The 20,636-nt window shown below is 44.3% G+C and overlaps 1 protein-coding gene across 1 annotated transcript in view; it reads right to left on the bottom strand.

Moving 5' to 3' along the window:
- SERAC1 (serine active site containing 1) overlaps positions 1-20,636 on the bottom strand; it is a 398,196-nt gene that overhangs the window by 16,684 nt on the left and 360,876 nt on the right. The window contains exon 15 of the mRNA XM_077283287.1: positions 18,896-19,078. Coding sequence (XP_077139402.1) covers positions 18,896-19,078 — 183 coding nt within the window. The remainder of the gene's footprint in view (positions 1-18,895; positions 19,079-20,636) is intronic.

Consider the following 20,636-nt stretch of genomic DNA (forward strand, 5'->3'; position numbering starts at 1 on the left):
AGGAATGTTATGGCCCCATATAGTGCTGCAGGAATGTTATGGCCCCATATAGTGCTGCAGGAATGTTATGGCCCCATATAGTGCTGCAGGAATGTTATGGCCCCATATAGTGCTGCAGGAATGTTATGGCCCCATATAGTGCTGCAGGAATGTTATGGCCCCATATAGTGCTGCAGGAACGTTATGGCCCCATATAGTGCTCCAGGAATGTTATGGCCCCATATAGTGCTGCAGGAACGTTATGGCCCCCATATAGTGCTGCAGGAATGTTATGGCCCCATATAGTGCTGCAGGAATGTTATGGCCCCATATAGTGCTGCAGGAACGTTATGGCCCCATAGATGCTCCATACAGACACTTGCCCCATTTGCTGCGATAAAAAAAATAAATCACATACTCACCTCTCCGTCGCTCAGGCCCCCGGCACTTTCAATAGTCACCTCTCCTCGTTCCGGGCGCCGATCTGTCTCCAGCACTGACGTTCAGCAGAGGGCGCGCACTGACCACGTCACCGCGCCCTCTGACCTCAGCGTCACTGCTGGAGACAGATCGGTGCCCGGAACGAGGAGCAGGTGACTATCGCGCAGCGCTCCGCTCCCCGTATACTCACCTGGTCCTGCCGCTGTGTAGATCCCGCTTCCCCGACGCCGCAGCGCTTCATCCTGTACTCAGCGGTCACATGGTACCGCTGATTACAGTAATGAATATGCGGCTCCACCCCTATGGGAGGTGGAGCCGAATATTCATTTACTGTAATGAGCGGGACCATGTGACCGCTGAGTACAGGAAGAAGCTGAAGCTGCTGCTGCCGGCGCCGGGGAAGCAGGGACCGCGCCTGGACTAGGTGAGTATTTTTAGACAGCCCCCGCTCCCCCTCCCCAGCTGAACCCCGGTATGACTCGAGTATAAGCCGAGAGGGGCAATTTCAGCCCAAAAAAGTGGGCTGAAAATCTCGGCTTATACTCGAGTATATACGGTAATTTGGAAAATCCCTTTAAAGGGCCCACCATTATATATATTGCCTTTTTGAGCCTTAATATAATAGAAAAATATAAGCACCTCAACCAAAGCCTCAAAAAAATGAAAAAAAAAAAAAAATCCAAACAACTGAAGATTGTAAGAGTATCTATGCTACAGACCTCAGCTTACATTTGACTAATGTTGGCAAAACCAATTGATATTGATGGGTTCGGTCAACACTATAATTTGTATGGAACTGCTGGCCAACTGATTGTTGTAGAAGTTTCAATTGGGGAAGAGGTCTGATTTTGGACTGCCAATTGATTTGATCTCTTGGTGATAAGAAGCCAGCTGAGATGACTGTTGACGGCTTTCTTAGGGTACTGTCACACAGTGCAATTTTGATCGCTACGACGGTACGATTCGTGACGTTCTAGCGATATCGTTACGATATCGCAGTGTCTGACACGCAGCAGCGATCAGGGACCCTGCTGAGAATCGTACGTCGTAGCAGATCGTTTGAAACTTTCTTTCGTCGCTGGATCTCCCGCTGTCATCGCTGGATCGTTGTGTGTGACAGCGATCCAGCGATGCGTTCGCTGGTAACCAGGGTAAACATCAGGTTACTAAGCGCAGGGCCGCGCTTAGTAACCCGATGTTTACCGTGGTTACCAGCGTAAAAGTAAAAAAAAAAAAAACGTACATACTCACCATCTGATGTCTGTCAGGTCCCTTGCAGTCTGCTTCCCGCTCTGACTGTGAGCGCAGGCCGGAAAGTGAGAGCAGATCACAGCGGTGACGTCACCGCTGCACTCTGCTCTCACTGTACGGCTGCACTCAGTCAGAGAGGGAAGCAGACTGCAAGGGACCTGACAGACATCAGATGGTGAGTATGTACGTTTTTTTTTTTTTAACTTTTACGCTGGTAACCACGGTAAACATCGGGTTACTAAGCGCGGCCCTGCGCTTAGTAACCCGATGTTTACCCTGGTTACCAGCGAACCTCGGCATCGCTCCAGCGCCGTGATTGCAAAGTGTGACCGCAGTCTACGACGCTGGAGCGATACTCATACGACGCTGCAACGTCACGGATCGTGCCGTCGTAGCGACGAAAATTGCACGGTGTGACAGTACCCTTAAACAAAACCAAGGAGCACACTGCCTAATGTGTATGGCTGGGTAACAATTATATGCAAATATAGTTGAAACCAAAAGATTACATACACTGTATAAAAAGACACATGCATATTTTTCTCAATATCAGACATGAAATCAGAATAAACCTTTCCCGCTTTAGGATTACCATAATTATTAATATTTGCCAAATGGCAGAATAGAGACAGACAGAATGTTTTAATCCATTTTTATTACATACTGCAAAGACAAAAGTTTACATACATTTCATTAGTATTTGGTACCATTGCCCTTAAACTGAATGACTTGGGTCAAACGTTTGGGATATCCTTCCACAATCTTCTCACAATAGTTGGTCAGAATTTGGGCCCATTCCTCCTGACAAAACTAGTGTAACTGATCCAGGTTTGTAGGTCGTCTTGCTCGCGCCTGCCGTTTGAGCTTTGCCTATTTCAATAGGATTGAGATCATGGCTTTGTGATGGCCACTCTAAAACATTTACTTTTTTTTATCCTTAAGCCACTTTGTTACCATTTTCCCAGTATGCTTTGGGTCATTGTCCATTTGGAAGACCCATTCGCGCCAAAGCTTTAACTTCCTGGCTGATATCTTGAGGTGTTGCTTCAGTATTGACAAATAATCTTTTTTTTTCATGATGCCATTTATTTTATGAAGTGCACCAGTCCCTCCTGCAGCAGACAACCCCACAAAATGCTGCTGCCACCCTGTGTTTCACAGTTGGGATGGTGTTCTTAGGCTTCCAAGCTTCTCCCTTTTCCCTCAAACGTAACGATGGTCATTTTGCCCAAAAAGTTCAATTTTTCATCAGACCACAGGACATGTCTCCAAAAATTAAGGTGTCATGACTTGGGACGGGGTGGTTCTACTCAGTCCTGATCAGGTCAAGGTTAAGTTTGTGTGCCTCTGTTTGGTTTTGGGGTGGCTATTTAATGCTCATAGTTCCTGGGCCCACTGTCAGTGATACTTCTGCTTACTCGGCTAGAGCTTTCTGACCCAGGTTACTAGTCTGTAATCACTGTTCCTCTGAGTGTGTGAGTTTCGCTGTGTATGACCCGATTTGTCCATTTACTATTGTCTCTGTCTTGCTGCTCGATACTGCTTTGTCCCTCCTAGTATTCTGATCCCTTGGCTCGTCCCTGTTTACTCATCTGTCTAGCCCTTGGTTACCTTGGTACCTGTCTGGCTTCTGACCCTTGGTTTTGCTTTGACTTCGTTATTCGGTTTGCACATTTTTCTCCGCACCACTGTCATCTCTCCGTCCATTCATGGTAGCTCCGCCCCTTTCATCACATGACCAGCTTAACCGCCCACGATCACGTGACTTGCGTAACTCAGGTCCTGTGTGCTCTACACACTCCGGTCTTCACGTTCCATGTGTTTTGGCTCACGTTCCTGGCTACCGCCCCTGGCCTAAGCCCAGAGACACTATTCCCATGTCACTACATAAGGTCTTTGTTCCTGTGTGTATTTGCAAACATTTGTCTTCTTTTTTTATGTTTCTTTTGGAGTAATGGCTTCTGCCTGGCAGAGTGGCCTTTCAGCCCATGGAGATACATTACTCATTTCACTCTGGATTTTGACACAAATCTTACCAGCTTCAGCCATCATCTTCACAAGGCCTTTTGCTTTTGTTCTTGGGTTGATAAGCACATGTCGGACCAAAACACATTCATCACTGGGACACAGAACCCATCTCCTTCCTGAGCAGTATGATGGCTAGACATTCCCATCTTGTTTGTACTTGCATATAATTGTTTGTATAGATGAACGAAGCACCTTCATTTATCTTGAAATGGACATGGCCGAATGAAGATGTGCTTTCTTCTGCTCATAACCACCATCCACCTAGCAATCGGTTCCATTACCTCTGCATGGGCAAACAGGGGCTAAAAAGACAAGGACCTGCTCCCCCACCCTTTCTGTGTCCCCCCCAGAGTGATATTGAGAATTTCTTCACCTGGGCACAGAGACCAGACTGGATACTGTCTCCACCATTTCCCCTGGAACAGAGCGTCTGGAAATCCTGGCAAGCAGGATGCAGTTTCTTCACCGGAGCCCAGGGATGAATCTTTAGACTACCAGGTAACTGGGAGGAAGGTCTCTGGCGAGATCCTGCATGCGGCAGGGAGGTCCCTGCTGAGCAGAGCCTGAGAGCCTGGAAGACATGGTGCCATTGCAAGATGGCCGCTGAAGCAGCGCTGTAGGGTGTTACACACAGCATGCAGGAGACGCTGGTGAATCAGAGTCACTGGCTGTCTGCTGTGGCCACTCTAACACTCTTAATGAGGGTGCTGGATCCCACAATGAGGAGGACATGGAGCAAACTGGGATGTGCGGTGAGCAGAGGATTGTGTGATGGACACCGTGCCAGACTCACTAGAAGAGACTGCATGTGTCCAGTAATGTGCAGGGGAACCCCGGGGATGAGTCCTACAGAGACGTGTGAGTGCGATTGGGAGTGTGCGTGTGCTGCAGGTGAACAGGATCTGCAGCATGTGACCACTGGGGGAGTGGCTGGAGGCGGAGCAAGGCTCCGATCTCACGGGGACAATAGCGGGACAGGCAAGCCTGTAGGATTGTCAAAACTAGCTGAGGTCAGAAGCCAGAGAACAGCACAGTAACCAAATGGGGCAGACAAATAGAGTGGTCAGAGACAAGCCGGGGTTGGAATTCAGAAGACGGAGCAGAGCAGTACCAGAAGGACAAGTAAGAGGGAAGTCAGGGGATGTAACCGAGGTCAAAACCAAGAGTATAGCAGACAGTACAGAGTCAACAGGCTAATAGCAAACGAGGAACAGATCAGGTCATTCACAGGCAAACATACAAAGATAGGCAATTGTTGTGAATTTGCTTTTTGCTCCCTCTAGTGGTTACTAGTTTTTTGACTCTGGTTTTTCTGTCATTCCTTTTATCCGCACCTGGGTCGTTAGTTAGGGGTGTTGCTATATAAGCTCCCTGGACCTTCAGTTCAATGCCTGGCAACGTAGTTATCAGAGCTAGTCTGCTGTGCTCTTGTCTACTGATCCTGGTTCCAGTTATATCAGCTAAGTCTGCCTTTTGCTTTTTGCTATTTGTTTTGGTTTTGTATTTTTGTCCAGCTTGTTCCTAATCTATATCCTGACCTTTGCTGGAAGCTCTAGGGGGCTGGTGTTCTCCCCCCGGACCGTTAGACGGTTCGGGGGTTCTTGAATTTCCAGTGTGGATTTTGATAGGGTTTTTGTTGACCATATAAGTTACCTTTCTTTATTCTGCTATCAGTAAGCGGGCCTCTCTGTGCTAAACCTGGTTCATTTCTGTGTTTGTCATTTCCTCTTACCTCACCGTTATTATTTGTGGGGGGCTTCTATCCAGCTTTGGGGTCCCCTTCTCTGGAGGCAAGAAAGGTCTTTGTTTTCCTCTACTAGGGGTAGCTAGATTCTCCGGCTGGCGCGTGTCATCTAGAATCAACGTAGGAATGATCCCCGGCTACTTCTAGTGTTGGCGTTAGGAGTAGATATATGGTCAACCCAGTTACCACTGCCCTATGAGCTGGATTTTTGTATTCTGCAGACTTCCACGTTCCTCTGAGACCCTCGCCATTGGGGTCATAACAGTTTGCCAGGCCAGTATTAAATGTTTAATGCATTGCAGAAGAGGGATTATAAGAAAGAAGATTCTGAGTTTTTTTTTTTTTCTTCTTCCCCTTTACCTCAGAGTGGCTATGCTTGCTGCAGACATGAATGTCCAGACCTTGATTACAAGTGTGGACCAGCTGGCTACTCGTGTGCAGGGCATACAAGACTATGTTATCAGAAATCCTAGGTCAGAACCTAAAATACCGATTCCTGAACTGTTTTCCGGAGACAGGTTTAAGTTTAGGAATTTCATGAATAATTGTAAATTGTTTTTGTCCCTGAGACCCTGTTCATCTGGAGACTCTGCTCAGCAAGTAAAAAATGTTATTTCGTTCTTACGGGGCGACCCTCAGGATTGGGCTTTTTCGCTGGCGCCAGGAGATCCGGCATTGGCTGATATTGATGCGTTTTTTCTGGCGCTCGGTTTACTTTATGAGGAACCCAATCTTGAGATTCAGGCAGAAAAGGCCTTGCTGGCTATGTCTCAGGGGCAGGACGAGGCTGAAGTGTATTGCCAAAAATTTCGGAAATGGTCCGTGCTGACACATTGGAACGAGTGTGCACTGGCCGCTAATTTTAGAAATGGCCTTTCTGAAGCCATTAAGAATGTTATGGTGGGTTTTCCCATTCCCACAGGTCTGAATGATACTATGGCACTGGCTATTCAAATTGACCGGCGGTTGCGGGAGCGCAAAACCGCAAATTCCCTCATGGTGTTGTCTGAACAGACACCTAATTCGGTGCAATGTGATAGAAAAACCGCAAATTCCCTCATGGTGTTGTCTGAACAGACACCTGATTTAATGCAATGTGATAGAATCCTGACTAGAAATGAGCGGAAAATTCATAGACGCCGGAATGGCTTGTGCTACTACTGTGGTGATTCTACACATGTTATCTCAGCATGCTCTAAACGTATAGCTAAGGTTGTTAGTCCTGTCACCGTTGGTAATTTGCAACCTAAATTTATTCTGTCTGTAACTTTGATTTGCTCACTGTCGTCTTATCCTGTCATGGCGTTTGTAGATTCAGGTGCTGCCCTGAGTCTTATGGATCTGTCATTTGCTAAGCGCTGTGGTTTTACTCTTGAACCATTAGTAAATCCTATTCCTCTTAGGGGTATTGATGCTACGCCATTGGCAGCAAATAAACCGCAGTATTGGACACAGGTTACCATGTGCATGACTCCTGAACACCGCGAGGTGATACGTTTCCTGGTTTTACATAAAATGCATGATTTGGTTGTTTTAGGGCTGCCATGGTTACAGACCCATAATCCAGTCCTGGACTGGAAGGCTATGTCAGTCTCAAGTTGGGGCTGTCGTGGTATTCATGGGGATTCCCTGCCTGTGTCTATTGCTTCTTCTACGCCTTCGGAAGTTCCTGAGTATTTGTCTGATTATCAGGATGTCTTCAGTGAGTCTGAGTCCAGTGCACTGCCTCCTCATAGGGACTGTGACTGTGCTATAGATTTGATCCCAGGCAGTAAATTTCCTAAGGGAAGACTGTTTAATCTGTCGGTACCTGAACATACCGCTATGCGTTCATATATCAAGGAGTCTCTGGAGAAAGGACATATTCGTCCGTCTTCTTCCCCTCTTGGTGCGGGATTCTTTTTTGTGGCAAAAAAGGACGGATCTTTGAGGCCTTGTATTGATTATCGGCTTTTAAATAAGATCACTGTCAAATTTCAGTATCCTTTACCGCTGTTGTCTGACTTGTTTGCCCGGATTAAAGGTGCCAAGTGGTTCACCAAGATAGACCTTCGTGGTGCATACAACCTTGTGCGCATTAAGCAAGGTGATGAATGGAAAACCGCATTCAATACGCCCGAAGGTCATTTTGAGTACTTGGTGATGCCTTTTGGGCTCTCCAATGCGCCTTCAGTTTTTCAGTCCTTTATGCATGACATTTTCCGGAAGTATCTGGATAAATTTTTGATTATTTATCTGGATGATATTTTGGTTTTTTCTGAGAATTGGGATTCGCATGTGGAGCAGGTCAGGTTGGTCTTTAAAATTTTGCGTGAAAATTCTTTGTTTGTCAAGGGCTCAAAATGTCTCTTTGGTGTACAGAAGGTTCCCTTTTTGGGGTTCATTTTTTCCCCTTCTGCGGTGGAGATGGACCCAGTCAAGGTCCGAGCTATTCTTGATTGGACTCAGCCCTCGTCAGTTAAGAGTCTTCAGAAGTTCTTGGGTTTCGCTAACTTCTACCGTCGTTTTATCGCTAATTTTTCTAGCATTGTGAAACCTTTGACGGATATGACCAAGAAGGGCTCCGATGTAGCTAACTGGGCTCCTGCTGCCGTGGAGGCTTTCCAGGAGTTGAAACGCCGGTTTACTTCGGCGCCTGTTTTGTGCCAGCCCGATGTCTCACTTCCCTTTCAGGTTGAGGTGGATGCTTCAGAGATTGGAGCAGGGGCCGTTTTGTCGCAGAGAGGTCCTGGTTGCTCTGTTATGAAACCTTGTGCCTTTTTCTCTAGGAAGTTTTCGCCTGCCGAGCGAAATTATGATGTGGGCAATCGGGAGTTGTTGGCCATGAAATGGGCATTTGAGGAGTGGCGTCATTGGCTCGAGGGTGCTAAGCATCGTGTGGTGGTCTTGACTGATCACAAAAATCTGATGTATCTCGAGTCTGCTAAACGCCTTAATCCGAGACAGGCCCGCTGGTCATTGTTTTTCTCCCGCTTTGATTTTGTTGTCTCGTATTTACCAGGTTCAAAGAATGTGAAGGCCGATGCTCTTTCTAGGAGCTTTGTGCCTGATGCTCCTGAAGTCGCTGATCCTGTTGGTATTCTTAAAGATGGAGTTATCTTGTCAGCTATTTCTCCGGATCTGCGACGTGTGTTGCAGAGATTTCAGGCTGATAGGCCTGAGTCTTGTCCACCTGACAGACTGTTTGTCCCGGATAAGTGGACCAGCAGAGTCATTTCTGAGGTTCATTCCTCGGTGTTGGCAGGTCACCCGGGAATTTTTGGCACCAGAGATCTGGTGGCCAGGTCCTTTTGGTGGCCTTCCTTGTCAAGGGATGTGCGGTCATTTGTGCAGTCCTGTGGGACTTGCGCTCGAGCTAAGCCTTGCTGTTCTCGTGCCAGCGGTTTGCTCTTGCCCTTGCCTGTCCCGAAGAGACCTTGGACACATATCTCCATGGATTTCATTTCTGATCTTCCGCTATCTCAGGGCATGTCCGTTATCTGGGTGATATGTGATCGCTTCTCCAAGATGGTCCATTTGGTTCCTTTGCCTAAGCTGCCTTCCTCTTCCGATCTGGTTCCTGTGTTTTTCCAGAACGTGGTTCGTTTGCACGGCATCCCTGAGAATATTGTGTCAGACAGAGGATCCCAGTTCGTTTCCAGGTTCTGGCGATCCTTTTGTAGTAGGATGGGCATTGATTTGTCGTTTTCGTCTGCTTTCCATCCTCAGACTAATGGACAGACGGAGCGAACCAATCAGACTTTGGAGGCTTATTTGAGGTGTTTTGTCTCTGCTGATCAGGACGATTGGGTGACATTCTTGCCGTTGGCTGAGTTTGCCCTTAATAATCGGGCTAGTTCCGCCACCTTGGTTTCGCCTTTTTTCTGCAACTCTGGTTTCCATCCTCGCTTTTCTTCGGGTCATGTGGAGCCTTCTGACTGTCCTGGGGTGGATTCTGTGGTGGATAGGTTGCAGCGGATCTGGAATCATGTGGTGGACAACTTGAAGTTGTCACAGGAGAGGGCTCAGCGCTTTGCCAACCGCCGCCGCGGTGTGGGTCCCCGACTACGCGTTGGGGATTTGGTATGGCTTTCTTCCCGCTTTGTTCCTATGAAGGTCTCCTCTCCCAAATTTAAACCTCGTTTTATTGGGCCTTACAAGATATTGGAAATCCTTAATCCTGTATCTTTTCGTCTGGATCTTCCTGTGTCGTTTGCTATTCACAATGTATTTCATAGGTCCTTGTTGCGGCGGTACATTGTGCCTGTAGTTCCTTCTGCTGAGCCTCCTGCTCCGGTGTTGGTTGAGGGCGAGTTGGAGTACGTGGTGGAGAAGATCTTGGATTCTCGCCTCTCCAGGCGGAGGCTTCAGTACCTGGTTAAGTGGAAGGGCTATGGTCAGGAGGATAATTCCTGGGTGGTCGCCTCTGATGTTCATGCGGCCGATTTAGTTCGTGCCTTTCATGCCGCTCATCCTGATCGCCCTGGTGGTCGTGGTGAGGGTTCGGTGACCCCTCACTAAGGGGGGGGTACTGTTGTGAATTTGCTTTTTGCTCCCTCTAGTGGTTACTAGTTTTTTGACTCTGGTTTTTCTGTCATTCCTTTTATCCGCACCTGGGTCGTTAGTTAGGGGTGTTGCTATATAAGCTCCCTGGACCTTCAGTTCAATGCCTGGCAACGTAGTTATCAGAGCTAGTCTGCTGTGCTCTTGTCTACTGATCCTGGTTCCAGTTATATCAGCTAAGTCTGCCTTTTGCTTTTTGCTATTTGTTTTGGTTTTGTATTTTTGTCCAGCTTGTTCCTAATCTATATCCTGACCTTTGCTGGAAGCTCTAGGGGGCTGGTGTTCTCCCCCCGGACCGTTAGACGGTTCGGGGGTTCTTGAATTTCCAGTGTGGATTTTGATAGGGTTTTTGTTGACCATATAAGTTACCTTTCTTTATTCTGCTATCAGTAAGCGGGCCTCTCTGTGCTAAACCTGGTTCATTTCTGTGTTTGTCATTTCCTCTTACCTCACCGTTATTATTTGTGGGGGGCTTCTATCCAGCTTTGGGGTCCCCTTCTCTGGAGGCAAGAAAGGTCTTTGTTTTCCTCTACTAGGGGTAGCTAGATTCTCCGGCTGGCGCGTGTCATCTAGAATCAACGTAGGAATGATCCCCGGCTACTTCTAGTGTTGGCGTTAGGAGTAGATATATGGTCAACCCAGTTACCACTGCCCTATGAGCTGGATTTTTGTATTCTGCAGACTTCCACGTTCCTCTGAGACCCTCGCCATTGGGGTCATAACAGGCAATGCGCACAAAAATACAGGGGTCAGCTGCCAAGCCGAGAATGGACGTATAACTGACAACCAGCACAGCACAGGGGCAAGTAGATATCGCCCTCCCCCAACCAAAGAGAGGCCACATAGTATTAACCCTAGAAGTACTGCCAAAGAACTCCTGGGCAAACCATGACAAATTGATTCCCTTAATCATATAACTCTGGGCCAGCAATATCAGGGGAACACAAAGTTGTTGGGGACCCCCACTTCTATGCTGGGTGAAACATCTAGCTGTGCCCAAAACACACTACACCAGGAGTCTCCTCATGCTCCCCTCCTCACAACTTACCCTTATATATCCACTGAACGATCAAACTTGATCACCTGAGAAAGGGGAGTGCAGCAATGGATGCAGGCCCTACATGAGACTTGTCCTGCCTCCTCATCAAGATCGTCCACGGGCTCGTCATGGGGGGACACATCACCACATTCAGCAGACAGACCTGAGGTGGTCCTGAATACTTTAAACAATGTGGTTACTATTTCTTTAAATGCTGTGGACATTTTACCAATTCAACAACACTCTCAACCCTTTGTAGCTATGGATACAGTGGGCGGGACATCAGCCTTCTGCAAGTCCACAACACAAAATGAATCCCATACAGAAAGGCCACTACCCCTCAAATACACCTATGGTAATGATGACAGACCTGCATCCTTAGCAGATTAATGGTCACTTCTCCAGACCATCCTAACTAAAAGTGACATTGCAGCCCTGACCTCTCAGGTGATGGAGGAATGTAAACAGCAGTTTGTACAATTTAGGTCAGATCTCTCATCTCTTAATTCTAGAGTTGATGTAATAACCCACACTCAAGAGGACAATGTGTCAGCTGTACAGGTCTTACAGGATACTGCGCACATGCAGTCCCTACAATTATACTCACGTCAACAAAACCTCGATGATTTAGAAAACAGAAACAGGAGAAATAATCTCTGCATCAGAGGATTACCAGAATCAATCAGTACTAAAGATATCCCATTTCTACTTTTATCTATTTTCAACAACCTCCTCAGACGTCCTCCAGGGACCCCAATAAAAATTGACAGAGCGCACAAAGCCCTGCATCCCCCAAACCTGGATCAATCTCGCCCCAGGGACATAATTTGTCATTTTAATTTCTATGCCATTAAAGAATACATTCTTCAAGCTGGAAGGAGGAAGGACAATCTTACATACCAAGACAAATCTATCAGAATTATGACTGATCTCTCGCGCCATACCATGGCACAACACTCAGCCCCTAAACCCTTGCTAGATGTCCTGCGGAAAAACGAGATTCCCTTTTGTTGGGGTTTCCCCCTCTGTCTGTCCAAAGTCATTTTTTTGCGCCCACCTGAAGATCTACCAACATTTCTATCTAGTTTGGACTTCTCTAAGGTTGTCATACCACACTGGCCTACTTTAGGATTTAATTCAGCTGGTCCTAGAGGCAAGGAAGGAACACCTAGTGGTCTTTCCACACATCCAACCGATTCTTCATTTCGTCCAAGCCTACCTCCTGGAACAGGGTTCCAGGGAGCTGGTGGTCATCCTCCTTCCGGAAATCAGGAATCAAGAAACGTTACTTGACTGTGAATCATTCAAAGTAAAATAACATACAAGACCCCCTTTTCTTTTCACTTCCAAGGAACCTTTGGACTCTGGAGGTTTAATTGCACATATGGTACCCATACCATGTTTATAATTGTTAGGTTTAAATCGCCAATTCCTATTATTATTATTATCATCACCTTTTTTTGTAGCAATTGACTTAGGAGAAGCTATATATGATGTTTAGCTTCTGTAACCCCCATACAGAGTGGGAACCTCTGACATGCCCAATGCGGCCTTGCACACTCCCGGTTTGGACTGTTTTCTTCATAGTCTTATTTTGCAGAGGCTTTTCTTCTGCTCATAGTTTATTTCTTTGGTTAAGATTTTTTCTTCCCTAACCTTTCCCTCTCTTTTTCTCTTTGACCATGAGGACCTGGCAGCTCAACCATCTTATACGATATCTATACATGAAAAATCTCATATTGGTTATGAATGGCGGACCTAAATATTGCTTCTTTGAATGTGAACAGATTTAACACCCCCGAAAAATGCACACAAATCCTTTACCATTTTCACAAGATAAAGGTACATATTATATATTTCCAGGAGACACACTTTAAGACGAACCATGCTCCTACAATAAGACACAAATATTACACATTTTGGCATATTGCTCATAACCCTGAATCTCGCTCAAAAAGAGTTGCTATAGCAATTCACAAATCGTTAACGCATCAAGTTATCAACTGTGTAGTAGATAAGGAAACGAGGTATATTATCTTATTGTTAGTTATAAGTGGCCACTTATTTACAATCATAAATGTATATACAGTACCCCTAATCAGGATCAAGCCAATTTCATTGATAACGTAGTAGACAATGTCCTTCCCTTAATCCAGGGTGCCGTAATATTTCGTTGGGATCTAAATGTTACACTTGACCCGGTGTTAGATCTAAATGTAGTTATAGCTTTTACTCCCATCCGCATGATTCTTATAGCAGGTTAGACTATATCCTCCTCAAACAAAATGCCTTACCTTGGCTTTCAGATTCTAGCATTGGTAACATACTTTGGTCAGATCATGCCCCGGTATATTGTTCACTAAAAGTATGATCCCTTACCAAAATATCAGAGTCAAGGCATCTCAATGAGTCATTATTATTAGATACATTATGTGCCTCATACGTACGAGCCTCCATATCTAACTTTATTGTTGATCACAGACATGATGATACAGCCCCCAAAATTAAATGGGAAGCCCTCAGGTGTATACTTAGAGGGGTATTTATCAAACATGGGCCCCGAATCAAAAAAGACAGAGGTCAGGCAATCAAACTAGCCTTACAAAGAGTCACTAATTTGGAGTTAATTCATAAAAAGACGGTCTCTACTACAACCCTCAGAGATCTTGTCAAAGCAAGATTAGAAGCCAAAAATTACTCAATTCTTTATCTAAAGATTTATTTCAATTAGGTCAGAGTAGGTACTATGAGTTTGATAACAAACCAGGAAGAATGTTAACTAAAGCCCTTAATGCTTAAAAGCCCCATCAGATATTCCCTGTATTAAGAACACTCGAGAGAAATTGGTTCATACCACACCTGAAATTGCAGCTGTCTTCCATTCATATGATTCAAAGCTATATAACTTGCCTACATCTACCCTAAAAACAGGAAATTATATTAATACACAACCTTCTCCAAAAAATTGGAGGATGAAACAGTAAAATTCCTGGAAAACCCTTCTTTACATCAAGAACTAGAAGCCTCTGTTCGAGATCTCCCTAGCAATAAAAGTCCAGGGCCTGATGGTTTCACAGCAGAATTCTATAAAGTATTTTTTGAACAATTGTCTCCATTAATATTACAATTGATTAATTCCATATCAGTGTCTACTTTCTTTCCTCCCCATTTCACAACAGCACGTTGTAGTCACTCCCAAACCAGGGAAAGACCCCAACTCTTGTAGTAGCTATAGGCCTATATCTTTATTAAAGGGAACCTGTCACCCCCCCCCAGTCGTTTCAAACTAAAAGAGCCATCTTGTGCAGCAGTAATGCTGCATTCTGACAAGGTGGCTTTTTTAGTTCTGGGTGCTGTAACTAGAGAAATAATCAGTTTTATAATTTGTCTGAAATACCTTTTCTTCAGTCAAGGAGGCCGGCGTTTCCCCCCTGCTTCAGACAGCACACAGCTGTCACTCACATCTTCTTGGCGCCGGGCGCCGCCTCCTCCTCGCCGCTGTTTTCAAAAGTAGCCGGCGCCTGCGCTCTTATCCCCTGCCTGGTGCAGGCGCAGTGAGCGCTGCCCGTCTTTCCTCATATGCAGCCCAGCTGACTGCGCCTGCGCGGCCGCCCTGCCTGTAAATCCCAGCCCCGCAATGTGAATAAATCATAAGTCACTGCGGGGCTGGGATTCACAAGCAGGGCGGCCGCGCAAGCGCAGTCAGCTGGACTGCATATGAGGAAAGACGGGCAGCCTGCACCAGGCAGGGGAAAAGAGCACAAGCGCCGGCTATTTTGAAAACAGCGGCGAGGAGGAGGCGGCTCCCGGCGCCAAGAAGATGTGAGTGACAGCTGTGTGCTGTCTGAAGCAGGGGGGATACGCCGGCCTCCTTGACTGAAGACCAGGTATTACAGAAAAATTATAAAACTGATTATTTCTCTAGTTACAGCACCCAGAACTAAAAGAGCCACCTTGTCAGAATGCAGCATTACTGCTGCACAAGGTGGCTCTTTTAGTTTGAAACGACTGGGGGGGTGACAGGTTCCCTTTAAATCTAGATTTAAAATTATATGCCAACGTTTTGGCCAATAGACTTATATCCCACCTTCCTCACTTACTACACCCAGACCAGGTGGGTTTTGTACCAGGAAGGGAGACACGAGATACAGTGCCTTGCGAAAGTATTCAGCCCCCTGGAACTTTTCAACCTTTTCCCACATATCATGCTTCAAACATAAAGATACCAAATGTAAATTTTTGGTGAAGAATCAACAACAAGTGGAACACAATTGTGAAGTTGAAAGAAATTTATTGGTTATTTTAAATTTCTGTGGAAATTCAAAAACTGAAAAGTGAGGTGTGCAATAATCATATAACTCTGGGCCAGCAATATCAGGGGAACACAAAGTTGTTGGGGACCCCCACTTCTATGCTGGGTGAAACATCTAGCTGTGCCCAAAACACCCTACACCAGGAGTCTCCTCATGCTCCCCTCCTCACATCTTACCCTTATATATCCACTGAACGATCAAACTTGATCACCTGAGAAAAGGGAGTGCAGCAATGGATGCAGGCCCTATATGAGACTTGTCCTGCCTCCTCATCAAGATCGTCCACGGGCTCGTCATGGGGGGGCACATCACCACATTAAACATAAAGATACCAAATGTAAATTTTTGGATTTTTGGTGAAGAATCAACAACAAGTGGAACAGAATTGTGAAGTTGAAAGAAATTTATTGGTTATTTTACATTTCTGTGGAAATTCAAAAACTGAAAAGTGGGGTGTGCAATATTATTTGGCCCCTTTAACTTAATACTTTGTTGCACCACCTTTTGCTGCGATTACAGCTGCAAGTTGCTTGGGGTATGTCTCTATCAGTTTTGTACATCGAGAGACTGAAGTTCTTGCCCATTCTTCCTTGGCAAACAGCTTGAGCTCAGTGAGGTTTGATGGAGATCGTTTGTGAACAGCAGTTTTTAGCTCTTTCCACAGATTCTCGATTGGATTGAGGTCTGGACTTTGACTTGGCCATTCTAACACCTGGATACGTTTATTTGTGAACCATTCCACTGTAGATTTTGCTTTATGTTTAGGATCATTGTCTTGTTGGAAGACAAATCTCCGTCCCAGTCTCAGGTCTTTTGCAGACTCCAACAGGTTTTCTTCAAGAATGGTCCTGTATTTGGCTCCATCCATCTTCCCATCAATTTTAACCATCTTCCCTGTCCCTGCTGAAGAAAAGCAGGCCCAAACCATGATGCTGCCACCACCATGTTTGACAGGGGGATGGTGTGTTCAGAGTGATGAGCTGTGTTGCCTTTACGCCAAACATATCGTTTGGCATTGTTGACAAAAAGTTTGATTCTGGTTTTATCTGACCAGAGCACCTTCTTCCACATGTTTGGTGTGTCTCCCAGGTGGCTTGCTGCAAACTTTAAACAACACTTTTTATGGATATCTTTGAAAAATGGCTTTCTTCTTGCCACTCTTCCATAAAGGTCAGATTTGTACAGTATACGACTGATTGTTGTCCTATGGACAGACTGTCCCACCTCAGCTGTAGATCTCTGCAGTTCATCCAGAGTGATTATGGGCCTCCTGGCTGAATCTCTGATCAGTCTTCTCCTTGTTTGAGATGAAAGTTTAGAGGGACGGTCGGGTCTTGGTAGATTTGCAGTGGTATGATACTCCTTCCATGTCAATATGATCGCTTGCACAGTGCTCCTTGGGATGTTTAAAGTTTTGGAAATCATTTTGTATCCAAATTCGGCTTTAAACTTCTCCACAACAGTATCACGGACCTGCCTGTTGTGTTCCTTGGTCTTCATGATGCTCTCTGTGCTTCAAACAGAACCCTGAGACTATCGCAGAGCAGGTGCATTTATACGGAGACTTGATTACACACAGGTGGATTATATTTATCATCATTAGGCATTTAGGACAACATTGGATCATTCAGAGATCCACAATGAACTTCTGGAGTGAGTTTGATGCACTGAAAGTAAAGGGGCCGAATAATATTACACTGCCCACTTTTCAGTTTTTGAATTTCCACAAAAATTAAAAATAACCAATAAATTTCGTTCAACTTCACAATTGTGTTCCAATTCTTCACCAAAAATTTACATTTGGTATCTTTATGTTTGAAGTATGATATGTGGGAAAAGGTTGAAAAGTTCCAAGAGGGCGAATACTTTCGCAAGGCACTGTAATACTTTCATAACAATAGATATTGTTAATCATGCACACACTCAAAAAACTCCTTTAATGATCTTATCGCTTGATGCCAAAAATCCTTTTGACTGGATCTCATGGTCTCTATCAAACCCTGAGCCACATCGGTCTGGGTCCTGTATTTGCTTAAAAAATCTTATCCCTCTACCACGCCCCCTCAGCCCAGATAAAAATTAACCGCTCTCTTTAGGCCCCCTTTACAATAAAGAATGGTACTCAACATGGTTGTCTCCTCTCCCCAATGTTGTATATCCTGATAATGGAGCATCTTATGGAGGCCATACATGCTAATCCTGATATACAGGAAATCAAAATAGCGGGTTCAGAGTGTAAGTGTTCTGCATTTGCTGATGACCTTCTAATTTATTTAACTAATCTACATATCTTGCTTCCTTTCCTGATGTCTGAGCTGGCACGTTTTAGTAGTTGGTCCAATTTTAAGATCAATCTCGAAAAATCTGAAGCCATGAATATTTCCCTATCCTTGCAAATGGTGAATGTTTTGAAATCTGAAATCTAATCTAATCTAACAGTCCTTCTTATCCTTATCGATGTATCAAAATATGCTAAGATAATAGCTACCTTATCCTTTTACAATATTTGATATGCCAGTATCATAGTTCATACTCTGTCTGCCTTAGTGATTTGTCCTCGTGGTCCCTATAAACATTTCTTCTCTTTTTTCTTCTCCTTCTTGTTATTTAAACAGGTTGCCAATTGTCTTTTGAAAACTACTGTTGATACTGTGTGGAGTTGTTGTTTTGATGTAACAAAACAATTCTTTATTTCAGTAGCTAATATGCCATATGGTGTGTTCGTTTGAACCTGTTGATATGATTGCTTTTATTGTGTATTATAAAACAATAAAAATTATGAATAAGAAATTGTACCCACGGATGAGCCAGACAAGGTTTATTCTGATTTCATGTCAGATATTGAGAAAAACATGCATATGTGTCTTTTTATATAGTGTGTGTAAACTTCTAGTTTCAACTGTACAAAACATGGTACAACACAGACACTTCAAGAAAGAGACTCAAATTAACTCATAGGACTGAATGAACATTGGTTCAAATGGTTCAAGACAACTAGGGAGTTATTGCAGGAGCTGGAAGTATCAGGTTCTCATGTATCAGTATGCCCAAAAATTCAGTTCAAGAAAGAAGCCCCTACTACAAGAACTGCATACAAATGCTAGACTCAAGTTTGCCATGTTCAGTGGAGGATCAGTATGGATGAAAAAAGGGTGAGGCTGTTATTCTAAAAAACACCCAACTGAGAAGGTTGATGATGAAGGTTTATCTAGAAATAATGAAGCAGAAAAAAATAAATAAAAGTATTGTAGTGGTGATTAAAGAGCCCTGACAAAGCCTATAGGAACTTTGTGAACTGAATTGAGAAAAATGCTTTCCAAATAAATAAAAAAAGCCAAAATGTCTTTCATCAGTTCTGTCAAGAGGAATGGACACAAAGTTCAGTAAATCACTGTGGTAAGTTTGAAAAATGAATGCCTTTAGTATCAGTGTACGCAAAGTTTCAGCATAGTAATATTTTTCACTGATTCACTATAAGACCATATGATTTGTATCATTAGACAAGTATTTTGAAAGGTTCCAGATTTCTAATAATATGCTCAGTTATCATCGTCTTACCTTTGCTAAGCTCTTTAACTTCTGTAGATGGAAATAGTAGTAGTCTTGCATTAACTGAATATTCTGCTAGTCGAGAGCCATGGTGGGGAACACTGTAAAAGGCAATCCCTCTGGTGTTCTTGACAAAATCTTGCAACTCTGTATCCTTTGATGCATTTACCAACATCTTTTTCACTAGCAGACCTGAATGAAAATGACTAAACTTACTCTTTAGTGTTATTTTAATTATGAGAAATGGGTTATGCTTTAAGTAGAAAAATGAGTCAAATCATAAAAAGACTACTGAAAAGTGGTTACCAACGCAGTGACATGTCTCCACCTTTGTCCCCTATGAGGGTAATTTACAGGTTCTTATAAACAGGTAACAGGTAGCCATTTCACTGATAGGTCCTCTTTCAGTACTTATCAATCTTTTTTTAACCCCCTCTTCAAGACCTATAAGTTTTTTTAATTTATGGTTAACATGGCCCTATGAGGATATGAGGATTGAGGGTTTTGTGGGATAAGATGTAGTTTTATAAGACACTATTCATTTTAATGTATAATGTACTGAAAAGCAGAACAAAAATCCCAATTGAAATGGTAAGAAAACAAAACATAATTCCCCTTACGCTTCTTGGCTTTTGCATTACAGCATTAATTGTGCAGTACATATGATCTGACAATTTGATTCTCCAGGTCAGCATGATACACTGACGATTTTGCAAGTTTTCTCACCTTCAAAGAATGGAGAGGTCTGTAATTTTTATCGTAGGTACACTTCAACTGTGAGAAACAAAATCTAAAATTTAAACCCAGAAAATCACATTGTATGATTTTTAAATAATTAATTTGCACTTCATTTTACAAAGTATTTGTTCATCTACCAACCAGTAAGAATTCTGGCTCTCACAGACCTGTTAGGTTTTCTTTAAGAAATCCTCCTACTCTGCACTCATTACCTGTATTAATTGCACCCGTTTTAACTCGTTACCTGTATGAAAGACACCTGTCCACATAATCACACTCCAACCTCTCCACCTTGGCCAAGACTAAAGAGTTGTCTAAGGGTAGTTTTGCATTTGCGTTGAGGAGGGCTGCGGATGGCAGCTTACTTCCTCCTTTCTTCCTCCATGAAGCTCTGCCCATGCTCCACCTACTGCTGCATGCATCCTGTATTTCCCTACGTACCTATCTTTAACATTGGGTATGCAGAGACATGAGTTGTATGCGGATGTGTCCGCATGCGTCGATTTCAGGTGTGCGGTGACCGCACGGAAATGCAAAGATAGGTACGCAGTGAAACACAGGATGCATGTGGCAGTAGGCGGATCATGGGCGGAGCTTCATGGAGGGAGAAAGAAGGAAGTAAGCTGTTTTCTGCAGCCCTCCTCAACGCAAGTGTGAAACCACCCTAAGGACACCAGGGCCTGCAAAAGGCTGTGATGGACTACAGGACAATAGGCAAGCAGCTTGGCGAGGAGGTAACAACTGTTGGCACAATTAGAAAATGGAAAAAACACAAAATCACTGTCAATCTTCCTTGGCCTGGGATTTCATGCAAGATCTCAGCTCGTGGGGTAAGGATGATTCTGAGGAAGGTCAGGAGTCATCCCAGAACTACACGGAAGGACTTGGTCAAAGACCTGAAAAGACCTGGGACCACAGCCTCAAACATTACCATTAGTAACATACTACGCTGTCATGGATTAAAATCCTACAGGACACGCAAGGTACCCCTGCTCACACCAGCACATGTCCA

The sequence above is a fragment of the Ranitomeya variabilis genome, chromosome 2, assembly GCF_051348905.1.
Source record: "Ranitomeya variabilis isolate aRanVar5 chromosome 2, aRanVar5.hap1, whole genome shotgun sequence".
Classification (NCBI taxonomy): Eukaryota; Metazoa; Chordata; class Amphibia; order Anura; family Dendrobatidae; genus Ranitomeya; species Ranitomeya variabilis.